Source organism: Bufo gargarizans, chromosome 4 (assembly GCF_014858855.1).
Source record: "Bufo gargarizans isolate SCDJY-AF-19 chromosome 4, ASM1485885v1, whole genome shotgun sequence".
NCBI classification, from domain to species: domain Eukaryota; kingdom Metazoa; phylum Chordata; class Amphibia; order Anura; family Bufonidae; genus Bufo; species Bufo gargarizans.
This window is the reverse complement of record NC_058083.1, coordinates 195,721,958-195,741,430: the sequence shown is the minus strand read 5'-3', so window position 1 is coordinate 195,741,430 and position 19,473 is coordinate 195,721,958. Positions and strand designations below refer to the sequence as shown.

The following is a 19,473-nucleotide window of genomic DNA, read 5'->3' as shown; positions in this document are numbered from 1 at the left end:
ACATTTGCAATGGGATAACCCTTTTAATGTGAAGGAGAAAGAGAGGGCTATAGCTGTATGAGACACTAGCCTACTGGATAAAAAAAAGAATTCTTCAGAGTATCTGAATGGTGGCAACTTTGTACCTGTATCTCTCTGATGCAAAACACAAGACGGAAGGTTGTATCTATCTGCTGGTCTAACTACCATATTTTCACTTTGAGATGCAATCACTCCCCACCCCCCAAAAAAAACTAAACAAAATAAAAAATTGGGGGAAATGGTACTGTCATATAAAGATTGGAGGTCAGATGAGAAAATACTTCTTCTAGAGGTGCACCTCATGAAGGAAAAAATACGGTATGTTTTTGATTTAAGTGTAGCCTAGGCATCAAAATGCGAGGTCCTTGCTATGTAATGCAAAGCGATAACGTTGAGTTATTAAATCCTCTGTATACAATCCGTTAATCTGTTTTATCTTCCCCTAGTGGTATATAACGAACCGAGAAATGCCAGATTGCTGCACAAATCTGCATGCAGTTATGTCTTGGGCGGATACGTAAATTATTGCAGGTGTGGTCTTATTAGACACTGGCTCTTGCCAAAAGATGGCGTAAAAGTGCTTTCCCTGCTGCCCTATAAAAAGGTTCTCAGATGTTACTTTTGGGTAATCTACCTCTTGGTGAGAGATCGTTGACCACTAGATATGACTCTGCCACACACTTAAAGACAATTTGCCCAGTTGACAGACTTTGAGAAGTGCCAAATCATTGGACTGAGAGACGCAGGATGATTGTTTGGATGGATTGCCCACCATCTAGGCCGTTGTGACCTAGCTGTTAAGTGTTGTTGGGAGCAGTGGTTATGTGAAGGCACGCACACATGGCAAACTGCCTTCGGATGGTCCAGACATACCACCAGTAGAGAGGATTATTGACTCTGCCGACCAGAACGAGCAGCTCGCGCAGTTTTAATGTCCACCTTCCAGACACATATGTTGCACATTCATTACACACTCCTCTCTCTGCTTGGACCATTTCCAGGTGCTTACCAGAAGGAAATTTGGCGTACTGGCACCAATTACATGTCCTGCTATATTGACAGCCAACCACCGTCGCCTTTTTTTGCAGTTTTGTTATGAATACTGGGAGCTTAAAATGGCCCTGGAATAAAAAACTAAAAGTGGCCACATGTTGTAGGTGGGTCCAGATTAACAGAAGGCTGGTATAAATAGGCAGGGCCAGCAATACCTTAGTGCACCACAAAATACTGCTGCCCCTGCTGCAGCAGTCAAGTTCATCAATGTCCTGAGGACAGCAATACAGTTGAATGCAGAAGGTCACGTTCTTCAGTCAAACCGATTCATAAGCACCTGATGCTCCTAGCATTTATTAATGCTGAGAGCATAAGATTGCTCTAGAAATTTCCCTTTAGGGTCTATGGCCAGTCCACCTCTGGTTATGAATGAGTAATCTGGACTGCCATGGAACCATATTGTCTTTAGTCACGAAACCAGGTTCTGTTTGGAATGCCACAATGGTTGAGCTTGTATATGGAGGCCTGGTGGTGAGCGCTTCTATCCTACCTTTGCTGTGGGGTGACAGTGCCCCAACTGCAGGTGTGATATTCTGGGGAGCCATCACATACGACAGTCACCCCTAGTAACTAGTTGTAAGTAAACTACTGTAACTATGTAAGATGCTGCTTACAAGCTTAGTGAAGACTTTTGCTTTTGTCTTTGTTTTTTATTGTGATTACAACTTATTTTTTCTTGTAGATGGCAGTGTATTTCTGCAGCGGAATGCTGAAGGACGAAACCATGTTCCACCACTATGCATTGAATGTTCCTTTGTACACTCACTTTACGTCTCCCATAAGACGTTATGCGGACATCATAGTTCACAGGCTTCTTGCTGCTGCCATAGGTGAGTACTCGCTAATATTACGATGAAACATTTTGCACTGTGTCTATTTCATTGTCCATTACTTTTATGTTCGGAGTTGGGCTCTGTTTATACTTGCATCTTGGCTCCTGTTATTACGCAAGTCATTAAAGGGCAAGAGAAAGGAACCAGCCCAATTGGTAACAGCCTCCCCTTAGCCATTCAGGTGTCTCTCCTTTTCAGTGGCCCTTTGGAAAATGAAAACTGCTTATTGACTACTGGGTGTCAGCAGTGTGGGTACCTACCCTGTGAAAAGTGATTGGATAGTGTAAGTGAGTAGGGACATGCCCCAGTGACGAGGGCAGCAGTGAACACCAGTTGTCAGTTTATTCGTACAGTTTAGAAAGACTATTAGAGGAACAGAGTTCTATGAAGATACATATTTATCTGCTGTGGTGTTAAGTTCTGGCTCCCTGGCTGTCTGCACTGACCTTCCCATCTCAGTCTGTTAGTATGTTGCTTTAGCCAATGACTGGTGTAGCAGTGACATGTCTGCTGAGGGACATGTCACCACTGAGGTCAGTCACTGGCTGCAGCGGTGGACTTAACCCCATTCATATGGATGTTGACAGACTGGGACTGGAAGTGCAGTGCAGGCAGCCAGGGAGCTGACACTGAGAGCAGGTAAGTATGGATCTCTTCATACATCCATGCGCTTTCGCGCATCTGTATGTCTGTTCCGCAAAAGACAGAGCAAGTCCTATACTTGACCACAAAATGTGGTTCACAGCCCCATTGACGTCAATGGGTCTGCAGAAAGAAACTGATGCAACTTGGATGTCAAACGAACATCCTCTGTATTTGCGGACCACAAAAGACATACGGTCATGTGAAGGCCCGCATACAATATACGTTTTTTTACTGCACACTGGTGTTTGGAATAGTGTAATCTTAGGAGCTTTACCAGTATACATGCAAAAAAGCAAATGAAAGATGTAATGGTGAACCTGGCGTAAACTTGGATATACCCTGCTTCATGTATCTTGTTGCAGCCCATATTATGAATCCTGAGTTGCAGCCCATATTATATCCCTGAACTGCGTTCAAAATACTGCTGACTTCAGAGCTGAAATCGTGCAGCTTTCCCTGCCGGCTCATTGTCTATTCATAGACAGCGGTTCTGATGACACTGAGACATTTATCCCAGGAGTTTGGCTGTAGTTACACAAGTGATTTCATCCTTCTTTGTCCTCCAATGTTTTTGTTCTTTAGGACGTGGGCCAGCACTGCAGTTGCCACAGGAAGCAATCCAGAAACAGGCAGACCACTGTAATGACCGCAAAACCGCATCCAAGAGGGTGCAGGAATTGAGCGCAGAACTCTTTTTCTCTGTATTTGTAAAGGTGAGAGACTGCAACTGAATTACATTCTAGAATATCAGCAAGTGGTAACTCGATACATTGAGAAGGGACTGTTTCTTCCCGATAAGTGCCTGCTCGTCGGTGGAGGTGAAGAGCTGCAATTACATGCAATGTATGGGGACGAGCGATGATTAATGCTATCGCTTGTCTTCATACAGAGTCATCGTTTCTCAGCAGCCGATAATACAGACCGATCTGCTGCCCAGAAAGATGAATTCACCTGATGAATGAGTGTTTGCTCATTCTTCGTGAGATCTGCGTCACCTTCACACGAGCTGAGTAGCAGTGTTCATTACTGATAATCTGCCTGACAGTCGGGCTGTATAAACCCCCTATTAAAGTAACAAAAAGACTTTACAATCTGTTACCCTTGCTACTATTTTTCCACGTAAAAAGATTGTATCATTTTTCTGTTCTTGTCATTTTTCTGCAGGAGAGCGGCCCACTGGAGTCTGAAGCCATGGTTATGGGGGTCTTAAATGAAGCATTTGATGTCTTGGTCCTGAGATATGGTGTTCAGAAGCGGATTTATTGTAATGTAAGCTAATATACAACTTTAATTGTAGAGTGTACTTTTTTTTGTTAATCCCACCATGCCATCCAGGGGGCTACACTACTTCAGTACTTAATGCTACTTCAAGCTGCTGGAAATAGATGTCACCGTAATAGACTGGTTTTATGTGTCCCATTTAGGCTCTTCCTCTCCAGAGCTCACATTTCCAACAGGTAGGGAAGAAGCCTGAGTTGACACTTGTTTGGAGTCCAGAACATGATGGAGATGAGCCTGTTCGCCAGGTAAGCCGGTCTGAATGCAGAGTATCAGTCTTGTAACTTAGTAAAATATTATACAGTGGTCCCTCAAGATAAAGTATTGGTTCCAGAACGACCATGGTATGCTGAAACCATTGCAAGTTGAGTAATCGGTTCCAAAGCCCCAAAATGTCACCCAAGATGAGAGAAAATTAAGATTTAAGAAAAATAAGCAGATAACTAAGGCAGACAAAACAAGTCCTTACCTATAACAGTCAGGAATAGCTGCTAACTAGCAACTAATCCAGCGATTTTACCAGGGACGTGACCTTGATTGGTTGGATCGGAGTCTGAGACATTGTATGTTGAGTCTGGTTTCAACTTATGATGGGTCAGAAAAGACCATTGTATGTTGCAAATATTGTATCCTGAGGCCATTGTATCTTGAGGGATCACTGGTAGTTGTATTGCAACAGTGACAAACCTTTTCCTTCAATCTCTCCATGAAGGAGGCTTCCTTTTAGATTTATTACAGCACTGCATCTATACGAGGCACTTAAGGAGTTAGAGATTGTGATGTGATTTGTTGGATATTTGGGGATGTAGACAAGCTACTTGTCTCTATTTGGCTTACCCGATTTTATACAGGCCATGTACTGCAGCAGAACCCATAGTGTAATTTTTCTGCCTAACATTGAAATAGGACAGGTTAATGATTTGCTGATTACAACCTTTCATGGTGATAGTAAATGAGACTCAAGTCCATCAGTCTAACTATCTCAAGTTATTACCTTGGCCTTTACCTGTTTTCCATGATACACAGAGTGCTAAAGGGCAACTGTGATAGTTTGCTTAGTAGAGGAGTTTCGGGTGTTTTTTTTTTTTGTTCTCCTAAATATGCTGACCGTACAGTATTCGTGATACTGGGAGGGAATCATGCCTCGTGGGACTGGATAGAAATGTTAAGTTTTCAGTAATACTGGTGTACCCTAACAGGTTACTTCCTTTGAGTATCTGCTGGATGGCTCCCCTCTGACTTCTTCCTTCTTCCTGCCTGGCTCAGCTTAAGGATCCATTCACACGTCCGCAAAATGGGTCCGCATCTGTTACGCAACTTTGCAGAACAGGTGCAGACCCATTCATTTTCAATGGGACCGAAATGTGCTGTCCGCGTCCGCATTTGCAGAGCCGCACTAACGCATCCGTGCTTCCGTTTCCACAAAAAAAAAAATATAGAACGCGTCCTATTCTTGTCCGCAGACAAGATTAGGCATTTTCTTTTATAGTGCCAGTGATGTGCGGTCCGCAAATTGCGGAATGCACATTGCCAGTGTCTGTGTTTTGTGGATCGTGTGAATAGACCCTTATTGACAGGTCTCTTTATTCACAGTGTAGATGTGTAGATTTCTGTTTTCGAGGGCAACATTTCATAAACCTCCCTGATTGTGGTATAACCTAGTAAACTACACTATAGAAAAGAAATGTGCTCCAACTTTCCAACTCACTTTATATCAGATAGCGAGGCGTCCAACAGTCATATATTGATCCCTGCTGCTATGTGGATATAAGTAAAAAATACCCTCCTACCAGTCTCCTCTTTTGCAGTAGAGTAGCCAAAGGTCTTCACTTGGAACGTTATATAACGTAACAAACCTGGAGCACATTGGAGCCATTTTTCCAAAAGGGGGAGTAAAAGGAATGTGGCCAACAGCCGAGACAAATTTGTCTTCATTTACAGTTGTTTTTTGGTGCAAATGAAGCCAGAAATCTGTTTGGGCGCACATACTGCTGGAGGATGCATCAGGGATATCAAGACCGGTGCCGATAGCTCCCCCTTATTGATTTGTCTTTTAGGCTTTCTGAAAAGGTTATTTTTGGTATGCATTATGTTTTGGGTATTTTCACCCTGCCCTCCAACCGCTGTCACACATGGCTTCTCCTGTATGTCCTCAGTAGGGAATTCTGCAGCAAGTCTGCACCAATTCGTGCTTTGATTTTGGAACAGATTTGCTTGTGGATTTCAAGTGTCACCCAGTGAGTGCCCCCCCCCCTGTTTTTTTTTTTCTTCTAAATTTAAGACTTGCAGACTTGTGGGTAATCTGCAATAAAATACTCATTGGGATTTGTTGTTTTTTTACTTCATTGTTGAACTGAATGGGGAAAATTGATTTTCTGCAGATTTAAAGTCCACATAGCAGATCATTTTACACACAGAGAAATATATGCAGTGAGATTTGTACAAATTTCCATTGCTTTGCTGGTACTATTATCTACTGCAAGTCCGGATGTAAAATTCACAGCAATTCCTTTACATGTGGACAAGCCCTAATCAACTGTTTATTCATGACTGCTCTACATGGAGCTGTTGTAAGACATTGACCATTGACGGTTGTCCAGCCGTTAATATTGATGACCTATCATCAGGATAGGTCTTCAATATCTGATCAGTGGGGGTCTGACATCCGAGACTCCCGCTGATCAACTGTGAGGCAAGGTGGTCGTCACACTATGTCTCATCTCCTGTGGAGCGGCGATGTAGTGCAATTACAAGTACTTAAATGTACGAAGTGCCTCCTCTTCAAACAGCTATTCGAAAGGGATAGTCATCAATATCAACAGCTGGACAACCCCTTTAAGCTCTGTTGAATGTGTTGGCGCTATATAAATGAGCGTTACTATGTCATGACTAATTGGCAAATTTTTTTCTTTTGTACCTTCCCACAGGTAATTAGCATTTTCACGCTATTGGAGGTGGTTCTGAAATCAGATAATGTGCCTTTGAAGTATACAGCAGTCCTAAAAAGACCTGGGGCTGCAAACTGAGCTCTGGAAGGACACTTCAGGGGATTGTGTGACAAGAAGTGCTTTACCACATGTCCTAAATCAGTGCAATATCCAAAGGAAGGAATTGACTGAATTATTCTGAATTTGCAGTGGCGTGCTATATACTGGGCATAAAGTGTAAAAGAAAATGTTTTTGTATTTTTTGCTTTCTCATTGTCCAGTTTTTTATTTTACCTTTCATTGTGAATTAGAGAATAGACATGGTATAGTCAGCCTGGCATCATTTAAAAGCCAAGGTACCCCTTCACTGTCCTTTTTTATAGCTACAATGCATCTAAATTCCCATCTGGGACACTTTTGGCATATCACTAGGATATGCCATAAATGTTAGATAGGTGCAGGTCCCACCTATAATAAAGGGTGAGCAAGCTGTGCATGTACAGCCACCCTCGATTCACTATTGGGCTTCCAGATATAGCTGAGCATTTGCTTTTCTATTTTCCAAAGTCCAGTAGCAGTGAATTGAGAGGACGCTGCACATGTGCAGTGTGTTGTCTGTTCACTTTGGGGCCCTGTTCAGGATCTAGTCCAGAGTTGGGACCTGCACCTATTTGACATTTATGACTTATCCTAAGAATATGCCATAAATGTCCCAGAAGGGGAATACCTCTTTTTAATATTTTGTCTACAGCTCCCATGCAGACCTATGTGTTTCCTTGTTAACAAACCTTATGTAGTCTGAGTCAGCAGTCCTAATGCTATCCATCCGTACACTACATCTTGCCAACCTACCACATGTATGTTTCTGTGAAGTAGCGGACTGAATGATGGGGATAATTTCCGGGACCAGACTATACAAGCTTTGTTTAGTCCGTAACTACTGAGACACAAAGTTCTGCATGGGAGCTGTAGACACAAACAATTTCAGATTTAGAATTAAGACTATTTGCATAGTATTTTATTTTTGATGCATTGGAACAATTAAATATAGCTGTGAAAGTGTGGGACTTCTCTTTAAAATGTACTTTTTCGTGTAAAATGGTAATACTTACAATTCGTACAATGTACATGAGAAAAAAGAATGCGACTTAGGAATTTATTATTCATGTTTTTACTTTTTTTAATATTTTATTTGTTTCTGGATTCTCTCCAGATTTTAACAAAATGTTTACATCTTTTATTTTGCACTATATAATTTTACAGTGCTTGGTTACCAGTATGTAATGAATAGAAATACACCAATCACTTGCCAGAAATGGACAAATTAGAAATGAATTTGACTTTTGTGTCCTTTTTATTTTTATTTTTAAATTATTAGAAGTAGTTTCACAGTCGTACCTGTATCCTTCACCTGACTACTTGTGTGCCACCAAACACATGGGGGAGATTTATCAAAACTGGTGTAAAGGAAAACTGTCTTAGTTGGCCATAGCGACCAATCAGGTTCCACCTTTCAGTTCTCAGGACTCCTTTGGAAAATGAAAGGTGTAATCTGATTGGTCGCTATGGTCACAAACACCAGTTTTGATAAATCTCCCCCATGGTTTTTATCAGCATTACACAATGTCAGGAGCTGCTTATTCTCTTGCTTTATAGTCAAACAGTAAATTTGTAAGATCTATGTGTAGTCTCCTAATATCTGTAATCCACAATCCAATAAAATTCTCTGCTGTAAGGGTGTTCGTCATCTTGTGTCTCTGTATCTCATGATAATGTCATTGAGAGGATAACACATTTTATATTACATCATCCCAAAAAATATTTGGAACATGCTACCCTTCTCAGATTACTGCTTTCACTACTGCATTTAATAATTAGATCTAGGGATAAGCAAACTTGTGTTTGCAAGTTCGTCGTAGGTTAGGGTTATCTAAGAATTCCGTTAGTCCATGGTAGCGGAATCCATAAGTTATGGTCCGTGGTAGCAGAATCCATAATGGTATTCTTAGATAACCCGAAACTTGTACGACGAACTTGAAACACAATTTCACTCATCCCTAATTAGATCAGTAAAATATATCAAACCATTTGATTCACTAGAAGTCAGTGACCTGTCCATGGAATGTAAAGAGAAAATTGATTTGTCAGTTATAGATATGGTTTGCCATCAGTGAACTTTTAAATATGTCAAATGCCTTCTGATAGCAGGCAAAAAGCAAATCAGACTGATTCATTAATCTTTAACGACTAGTACTGTGGGAAAATAATATAAAATCAAGAAAGTCTGATAATCCAGCTCCTCCTCAAAGTAAAACCTGTATAATTGCGTAATCTAACACAATGTCATTTGGGATTGCCAATGAACTATGGTAACTAGGTAATAGGCATAGTAATCAACTCTCTTCAGGATAGTAAATTAAAGGGGTTATCCCATGGTCATGTAAAAACTAAAAATCTGATATCTTAGAAAAATTGTCATGTACTATAACCAAGCTAGACCCGGCCCTGTACCTCACATGGATCCAGAGATCTCCCCATTAATTGCTCTGCTATCTTTATATCAAGAGGACAGTTCAAGGGAGTGTCTGTTCTGCTGCAGCTCAGGGGGCGTGTCCCTGCTCTCCCTATCACAGCTCAGGAGGTAGTTGAAGGAGGAAACGGAGCATGTGCGGCCATCTCAGTGAACCAAAGAAATAAGAACAACAAACAGCAGGTGTCGCTATATAGATACATTTTATTGAATAACTCAGTGGATATGCTAAATGTTTAATTACATGCAATTACAGAAGTATTCAGATGCAGGTGCTGGTTTTAAAGTTGTACAATATTTTTCACAGGCCAACACCTTTAACCACATACTCCCTTCCAAGTAGGGCATATAGGATCAATGGGTATGCTATCACTGGCATCTGTCTCTGGATAATGGATGAATATGACCACAGAGTGCAGTAGACCCAAAACTGTTTTTTAAAATGACCACAAAATCCATACTATGGGTCTCAGAGGCTAACAGGGTGGCTTTTTTTCTCAAGTTCAACTCACTGGGGGTAATATTTGAAGTCCGTTTTGCTTGAGTCTACGTTCACGTACTTTATGCCACATTAATCAAATGTTGCATGTTTGATATATTTGTCTTATCCTTAAACTTAATACTTTTGACTGGAAAAGCCAATCCAGTTTTCCTACTCCACTCTCCTACTGAAGTGAGATTGCAACTTTTTTTAAAAAAATTTCAAGACTTTTAAAAAGTCTCAATGATAAATCAGGAATGAAAATTATTAACATACCTAACCATGTCCACTTTTTCCCCCACATTACCAAACTGGAGTGAGTGGTGTTTGTGCACGTGCAAAAAGTTGCATTACTATTTTGCATCTTATTGAAGACAGAATTCTCTAGTAAAGGCATAATAAATCAGGGCCGCTGTCTCTATGAATTGTATCACGATTGGTATAAATTTTTCTGTCTCCCTAGCTAAAATGTAAATCACTGCCTAATAAGACTGTAAAAGAAAAATAATAAATCTTTAATAAACATACTTATTAAAACTTGGCTAATCCCTCTCCTAGTATAGAGAGAGAGGCAGTTGGGATATTACCTAGATGGGGGTCACAGTTGATTCGTATAGCCCCTAGGAGGTGACTACAGGCTGATTCCACACTGCTTATGGATATCTGCAGTGATAATACTGTCAGCCGCAATAATATCCCACACCTTAAGTGGTGGCAATAGACTGTGCTGATTATTTGTATTTTTAGTAATCACAGCTATGCCACCACCTAACACCGATGCCCAACTAGACAATGGAGCATATGGTTGGCATCTGAAGTTTACACACATAAGGGGTCCATATCAGGACGACTTAAAGGAAGACCCAATTGGTGTGTCTATTTTAGTGCACCACGATGGTCACCTGAAGGACCCCTTACTACCGCTTAGAGTAGAAGCTACCTAAATGTACCCAGCCCTCACTCTACACGTTTCTGGCTGCCCTGTGACGAGCAGCTCGTCGGGAGCAATGGGCAGGAGGTTGCTGAGTAACTAATAGGCTGCCTACTAACAAACTGGTGGAGGACACTGCCACGTGTATTATGCAGCGGGACCGGCGCAGGTATGGCTGTACGCGGGTGCCAGAATTCGCTCAATATAAGGGCATGCGCTGGGAGGACGAGCAGGGGAGCGGTCTCAGACGGCCAATCAAAGGAGGGGGCGTGGTCACACAGAGTGACGTCCCAAGTCCTGAAGTGCAGTCTCTGTATCAATAGATATGTGACTCTGCTCTAGCTAATGCAGGTACAGTAGGGGGACCCTTAAGCGGCTGCGATGTTATCAGTGAAGAACCAGAGCCTTCGGTTGATGGAAGACAGCCAGGAGAGGGTCCGTTCACAGACCTTAGGCTACCATCCACACAGAGCCCACCAGTCAGTGATACCCCTAGATACAGTTCTTGAGATGGTCACCCATGAATTACGTTAACTTGAGGGATATATCCCATACTACTCCAACTTGTAAAAACAGGAGATAGAGGGACTCCTTTCCTTGGAGAGGGATGAACAGATTGTCATCAACTCATCAGATAAGGGAGGGAATGTAGTAATCCTTGATAGATCAGAATATTTAGCCATGTGTGAAAACATCCTAATGGATGAGCAGTGTTAAGAGGTCTTGTGAGAAAATCCTCTTGAACAATACCGTAAAGGCTTGGCAACCATAATCAAGGAAGCGTATACAAACCATCTGGTCAACAAAAGTCAGATGGACTTTTTGCTTCCACCACATCCAGTCATGGCCTGTTTCTATAGCCTACCTAAAATACATAAAGGGCATAATCTCCTCAAGGGAAGACCCATTGTGTCAGGGATTGGGAGCCTGACACATAACATCAGTATCTATGTAGACCATGTTCTGCATCCGTTTGTCACCTCTTACATCCTATATACGTGACACAATGGATGTCCTTAATAATTTGAGTGATGTGATCTGTGAGGAGGATGTTCTTTTGTCCAGCATGGATGTGGAGGCTCTATATAGTTCCATTCCGCATATTAAGTGATTGACAACCATTCGCCATTTCCTTGATCAAAAGGTACACATTGCACCTCACACAGTGAATTCGTCCTTGTGTTACTGGACTTCATCCTACAACGCAATGTCTTTCTCTTTAATGGTAAACTTTGCCGTCAGCTCAGAGGGGTGGCAATGGGGAGTCCATGTGCCCTGACCTCTGCCAACCTCTATCTGGGCTGGTGGGAGAAAGAGTGTGTTTGAGGATCAGCTTGAGAAGTGGCCATCATGTATCCAGCTATGCCTGCGATACATTGATGACATTTACATATTGTGGAAGGGTGATGCTCTGCAATTTTTATTTTATTTTTTTCAAAATACTTTATTGTTATAATACAAAACTTTATATCCATATTACTTTGCAATATTATAAAATTCATAAGCCCGTCAGTTCTATTGAATGACATTGATTTCATACCAATGTTGAGAATTATATAAACCTAGAAGAAAAACAAAAACAAGTGGAGATCTCTTGCTGGTAAGATCGATAGGATCTGCCCGACATCCTGAGCTTAATAAAGCGGATGAGCTAAGCATCCTCTTAGATTTTTTTTTTTTCCATTATTTAATGCCGGGGGGTCCTGCCATCCTCCAGTGTTCCTAGAGATGCTCCAATATAACTTCATATTCTACTCCAGTGCAGTGCACATAGAGGAGACCAGACTTCAGCAACCCCCCACCCAACCCCACCTTGCAGGAAGGAAGAGAAGAAAAGAAAAAAAAGAAAACCCTTCATAAAGCCTAGGGGGGAAAAAGGTTCTGATTAATTAACCCTATTCCAATCTTTCCAGAGTTTATTCCACTTCAAGTAAGATCCTCTTTGTTTGTACAGAATCTTTTCATAGGTTTTCACTTTCTCGACCAGGCCCAGCCAGTTGTTGCACTCTGGAGCAGAAGGGGAAAACCATAATCTAGTGATCAGGAGCCTAGCCAAGAACAAAACCTTGATCAACAGCTGGCGTTTTGTAGGCTGACAGTTGAGCTCTGATAAGTCCCCCAGGGCCCATATCCTGGGGGACAAAGGGATAAAGATGTTAAGTTTATGAGCCAGATTATTTTGGACCAGACTCCAGTATCTGCTCACCGTTGGGCAGTCCCAGAACAGGTGTAGATGATCTGCCCCGGGAGCGCCACAGCGTGGGCAATCGGAAGAGGCCCTAAGGCCTCTTTTGTATAACCATGTGGGTGTCACATAAATTTTGTGCAAAATATTAAATTGTACAACAATGTGATTAAAATTGTGTGAGACAGACTTTAAACTATCCCCCATGTTCTCCCAATTTGGAGAACCCACCTCTGAAAGTAGAGAAGACCAGGCTCTCTGTCCTGGAGAGAGAACATCCGAAATAAAATTATTCATTAAGTGCTTATAACAATGTGATACTTTAATTCTCGTGACAGTTTTCTTGCAAATTAAATCGTGTAGAAATAAAGGGGTATCAATAAAAAAATGACTGTCCGAAGTGCAAGATAGTGCTCACCTAAATTTGCCCTTTGCTTTAGTTCCATAAGGGGCAATATTTGTCCATCACTGACCACTTGGTGTAGATACTGAACATTTTTGTTCCTCCAATACTGGCAGCAGTTTAAATCATTTAAATTAAGGAGCTTTAAGTTGTGCCACAATGGGGTACAAATAAGTGACGCCTTAACTCCACACCATCTCCTTATGGCCAGCCAAGTCCTCATAGCCATTCTGCAGAAAAGTGTGTACCCGCTCAGTGTGTTTACTAGATAATCAGACTCCAATACAGTAAAGAAATCCGAGAATCCTTCACCACTCTGAGAGTCTTTCACCACTCTGCTGCAGAAAGGGCTATTTTCCCAGTCATTAAAAAGACATAATTGGGATGCCATAAAGTAACCCCTAAAATAGGGGAGGTTAAGACCTCCCCGCTCATAGGGCATAGAAAAATAGAGTGCCTTTAGTCTCACACGCTTCCTCCCCCATATTAAATCATTGAGCATCCGGTCTATCAATCTAAAGTACTTATCTGCGATCCATACAGGCGAGTTGCGCAGAATATAAAGAACCTGGGGCAGTACTACCATTTTTATTAATGAAATTCTGTCCGCTCTAGAAAGCAGGATTTTTTGCCATACCTTAATTTTAGCCCTCACCTTCATCAACAGCGGAATCAGATTTAGTTGTAGATATTCATGCGGTTTGGCAGAAACTGTTATCCCCAGGTATTTTATTGAATCGGAGATCGTTAACTGATTATCCCATTCGCCACGCAACTCGTCTATAGGAAGGAGGACGGTCTTATCCCAGTTGATCTCCAAGCCAGATGGATCAGAGAAGAGACCAACCAGCTCCATTATACGAGGGAGAGTAGGTGTCTGTTTGATGCATAAAAACCAGGATGTCATCTGCATAGAGTGAAACACGATCATACTCCCCATTTATGCCGAAGCCCGCCACCTTTGAGTCCTGCCTTATACTAGTTGCTAAAGGTTCGATATAAATATTGAATAGCAGAGGGGAGAGGGGACAGCCTTGACGGGTGCCTCTTCCCAAGATGAAACTCTCTGTCACTGTCCCATTAATCCTGATCCTAGCAACTGGGGAATTGTATAACAGCTGAATCATTGCCATAAATTTTGGTCCAAAACGCATTTTTTTCATTACCTCCCAGAGAAAAGTCCACTCCACCCTGTCGAAGGCTTTAGTAGCGTCCAACGACAGGATGGAGCGGGCACCACCTCCCGGGGACTGAATATTCGTAAATAATCTATGCAAGTTATGCTGAGTACCCCTTTTTGGCATAAAGCCATTTTGATCTGGGTGGATAATGGTGGATATGACCCGCGACAGCCTTCTAGCCAGAGCTTTGGATAGTATCTTAGCATCCGTGTTTAATAAGGAGATTGGTCTGTAAGAGCTCAATTCTGCCGGGTCTTTATCCTTTTTTAAGATTAAAACAATGAGAGCCTCCATCATGGAGTTTGGTAATCCCCCTCCCTGTGTTGCTTGGGAAAAAACCTCTAGCAGCTGAGGCAGAATCACATCGCTATACTTACGGTAAACCTCATATGGCAGGCCATCCAAGCCTGGCGATGAGTTCCCCGAAATAGACCCAAGGGCCTCCTGCAGCTCTGAGAGAGACAATTCCTCTTCCAGATATTTTATTTGAGCTTCATTTAAGGTACAGAGTGGAATTTTCTCCAAGAACCGCATCGCCAGTTCAGATGTCAAGCCAGAGGAGGGTTTATATATCTGAGCAAAGTAATGCAGAAAAGTATTCCTGATTCCTTCTGAATCTATTATAATTTCCCCCTCTGTATTCCGGATCAAGGTAATAGATTGATTTTTCTTATCTTGTTGTGAGATTATTCTAGCTAAAAGCTTACCCGGTCGTCCAGACTCGGAAAAATTATTTAACCCCTTAAAGAATACCCTATGGTTTGCCTTCTCTGTTACACAACTCTCCAGGAGACAGCTGGCCTTCTGCATCTCTTCCCTGTTGTGCTCAGTGGGTTGCCTGGTGAATCGCTCAGTTGTAGATGCCGCAATCTTAGCCAATTCCTCCTCCTTCCTTTTAAATGTTCTCTTTAGTGCAGCAATCTCACTTATGAAGGTCCCCCTCAAGTATGCTTTCAAGGCATCCCATACCATATTGATGTTTGCAGAGGGTAGATTCACCTCCCAAAAGGAAGAAATCAGCAGTTTGATGACCTGATGATTATCCATAATAGTGAGCCAATATGGATTCAGCTTAAATCCCAGCCCCCAAATATCCTTGTTCTCCCCAGTGCAAACCTCAATCAGAACGGGTGAATGGTCTGAAATTGTTCTTACTCCATATCGCATCTTGCGGATATTACTCAGGTTACACTCATTAGTAAGTGCTAAATCGATCCTAGACATTGCTCTACCGCCCCTGCTGACGCAGGAATACACTCTCTTTCCTCCGCCAAGATGTTCCCATATGTCCACCAGCCCTACTTCCAAACAAAACTGGAACAGCGGGGAATTACAAGAATTCCTCCGCCTTTCTGTATCTGATGAAAATCTATCTCTGTTAGGGTCCATGACCGCGTTAAAATCTCCCATTAAGATCAACCGAGATTCTGGTCTCTTTTCAGAAAAGAGCATCAACTGGGTCAGTGGATACATTGAAAATGGCGGGGGTATATAAAAAAAAAGCGAGGATATAGCTGCATCCATACAGCTCACCATGAAGGAAAATGAATCTACCCTGATCATCTATATGGGATTTTATAAGGGTGAAATCTATAGAATTATGGATAAGAACTGAAACCCCCCTAGCAGAGCCTACTGAAGGTAGAATGATAAAATTGGGAATACCATCCCGTTGTCAGGCGGGACACGGTTTCTTTAGTTAGATGGGTTTCTACTATGCAGATGATTGCTGGGAGGTATCTTTTTAATGCATCCATAATAGCCTGTCTTTTTACCTTTTCCCCAAGCCCTCTGACATTCCAAGATACCATTCTAATAGACATCAATTACAACCAAAAAAGGAAGGAAAAAAAAAAAAAAAAAGGGAAAACCCCCTGCCTGCAAGGTGGGTAATCATCCCCCCCCTTCCCTCCCCCCCCCTTCTCCGTTGATTCGCCCGGTCTGTTCAGCGAACCTCTAACCTCCGGCCGTTCTCCCCCATTCTAGCCCCACCCCCCTCCCGACCCTCCGGTGATGAAAGTACACAATGTCAGATGCCCTTTTGATCCATCCACTCTAGCACTTGTTGCGGTGTCTCAAAGAAAAGGGGAGTCCCATTGTGAATCACTCTGTTTCGCTGGGTACTGTAAAGAATATTTAATCTCCTTGGATGCCAGGCGTTTCTTTATCTCTGTGAAATTTCTTCTTTTTTCCTGAGTTTGCCGTGCAAAATCAGGAAAGAAGAGCAACTTAGTGCCCTGATATTCAATGGGTGTCAATTCTCTTGCTCTTCTCAGTATCATATCTCTGTCGGAGGACAGTAATAATTTCATTAAAATTGCACGCAGGAGGCCTCCCTGGAATAGGTTTCCCTCCTGGGATTCGGTGAGCTCTTTCTATTTGAAATCCCGAGGAGAAGTTATCGCTACCTAGGCTATGCATAACCGCGTCTTTAAGTTGTTCCTCTAAGTGTCGACCTTCCACTCCTTCTGGGAAGCCAATTATTCGGACATTGTATCGCCTTGACCTATTTTCAAGGTCCTCTAACTTATTTTGAAGTGCTTGATTTTCTGAGGCGAGAAGCATAGTTTTAGATTTTAGCATGTCCGTGTCAGTTTGCAGAGAGGCAACTGTTTTTTACATATGCAGAACTCGATCACGGATCTTTGCTAGGTCATCTCTTATTAAGGATATGTCGATCTGCATTGACCCCAATTGAGCGGACATCCCTTGCACTAAAGGATTTTATCCAAGAGAGATGGATCGTGTTCAGTTTGTGTTTGTGCAAGGAGGCCTTCCTCCCCCATCTCCTGGTCTGCGTCCTCTAATCCGTCCTCAGAATGGTCAACTTTTTGGGGAATTTTAGCGAATTTTCTCAAATTAGCAGAGGGATTAGTTTTAGCTGAGTTCTTTTCGAATGGGAGAGGTGATTTCAGAAATTTATCAATTCTGTTCTCTGGAGTCTTGGACCCCACCTTGATTACAGAGGAGTCGACTGAGCGTCGCTTTGGGGCCATTCTTTCATAAGAAAAAATGTTATTCTCTTCCCCCCCCCCTTTCTCTTCCTTTTCCCACCTGCTCCCTTTACTTATTTGTCTCGCTTGTTATTATCTCTCCTTTTGTCCCTTTTTTTTTTTTCCTTTTTCTCCCCCTTTATCCTTGTCCTCTTTTTCTTTTTCCTTTTCTTTATTGCCTTTCCCCCTTTTCTTTCGCCTTCTTAACCTCTTCGCCCTTTTCTCTATCTTCTCTTTCCCTTTTCTTATCTTTTTATTTATTTATTTTCCTTTTTTTTTTTTTTTTTTTTTTTTAATTCCTTTTTGTCTTTCACCCCTTCCTTTTCCTTCCTTTTTTCCTTTCCTCTCCCCCTTACGCTCCCCCCCCCCTCACCAGGGAGGAAGAAAGGAAGGAGAGAGTGGGGAAAAAAAAGAAAACAATTCCAATCAGAGAAAAAGGGACTATCTCCTCCGTGTGGCAATCTAGCAAAAAAAAAAACCAGCAAACCAGGGATGGCAAAACTCAGAAAAACTTTGAAAAGTCAGAAGTAAGCTATATATTATTTTTTTTTCTCACGTGTCCGGAGGAGGGAGTCCTACTCGTGGGGCACTCCGCAGCTGTGTCCAAATATCGAGGGCAGACGAGAGGGATGACAGCAGTTCAAAGTAGAGGGCACCAACAGAATGGGGATCAGGGTGGCAGGCAGTCCGCAGCAAGCAAAGCAGCAGGTGGTGAGACGACCCGGCAGCACACAATCCTACCGCCGGACAATCAAACAGCTGAAGCCCGCCTCCGGGACAGAGCCAGACGGTAAAAGCCGATGACGATGCAGAGCAGGCAGCAGGGAAAGGAGCGGAGGATCCCACCGCACATCGGCGGACGAGAGATGAAAGGCGACACACCAGACGGCCGGACCCAGGGGGCAGGAGATGAGAGCCCGCAGCGGAGAGAGGAGATAGCGCAGGGTCGCAGCACGAACCATCAGCTGTTCGGATAGACGCGAGAGCCTGGGAGGAGGAGGCCGGTGGAGGGGGAGAACGAGACGCGACGTATTCACGTCATCACGCCGTTCCTCGATGCTCTGCAATTTAATTCATTTGTAGAACAACCCAATATGAATGATTGGCGGCTGTTTTTCATTTCCACAATCGACCATGACTTTCCTAGATTTGACTATCACAAGGGGAAGAGAGGGGCGTCTTGCAACAAGGATGTTCAGAAAACCCACAGCAAAGAATAATCTTTTGCAGTGGGAGAGCTGGTATCCGTGGGTATTACGGAAAGGCATTCCTAAAGGGCAGTACCTTAGAGCAAGGCGCAATTGCTCTGATGCACTTAATTTTAAAATGGCTGCTGATGATCTGCAACAAAAATTCTACCTGGATACTGTCCTAAATAATGCATACCACCATGCCCAGTGTTGTGATAGGAAAAAACTGCTGATCCCTAAACCCAAGGACAACAAGGATGAGGTCATTAGGATAATTGGCACCTTTGACAAAGGTCACCACGAAGTGAGGGCAATACTTAAGAGACATTAGAGTATACTTAAAACTGATCGTGATGTTGGTGACTCCCCTTCCATTACATTTTGGAGGGGACAGAATCAAAGGGAACGGTTGGTCCACAGCTTTATTAAAGCTACTCAGACTCCTACATGGCTATCTGCAAATATCAGGGGAAGCTACAGATGTAGTTAGCTGCATTGCTTGCAGTTCTCTCGAAGTGAGTAAGACATTTACTAGTACTGTCAAGTCTGAACGATTTGAGATCAGGACCTTTATTAACTGTAGGGCCACGAGAGTTATTTATCTCATGACCTTCTCCTGTGGCCTGCAGTATGTGGGCAAAACTACCCGTGAGCTTAGATGACGTGTTTGCGAACATCTAGGGCATCTAAGGGAATATAAGGTACACTCCCCTGGCCAGACACGTTAGTCGACAAACATGCGGGGGACTCGAGCGTGATCAGGTTTCAAGGAATAGAAAGAATTTACCAGTCAGCCAGAGGGGGTGACATTGACAAAATACT

At 42.6% G+C, this 19,473-nt stretch overlaps 1 protein-coding gene across 2 annotated transcripts in view; it reads left to right on the top strand.

The window, feature by feature from the left end:
- Positions 1 to 8,486, top strand: part of DIS3L2 (DIS3 like 3'-5' exoribonuclease 2) — a 314,009-nt gene extending 305,523 nt beyond the window's left edge. For both annotated transcript variants that reach the window (XM_044290031.1, XM_044290032.1), the window contains 5 exons: positions 1,757 to 1,904; positions 3,135 to 3,265; positions 3,717 to 3,821; positions 3,977 to 4,078; positions 6,758 to 8,486. In XM_044290031.1, coding sequence (XP_044145966.1) covers positions 1,757 to 1,904; positions 3,135 to 3,265; positions 3,717 to 3,821; positions 3,977 to 4,078; positions 6,758 to 6,856 — 585 coding nt within the window. In that variant the 3' untranslated portion in view covers positions 6,857 to 8,486. The remainder of the gene's footprint in view (positions 1 to 1,756; positions 1,905 to 3,134; positions 3,266 to 3,716; positions 3,822 to 3,976; positions 4,079 to 6,757) is intronic.
- Positions 8,487 to 19,473: the final 10,987 nt, after the last annotated feature.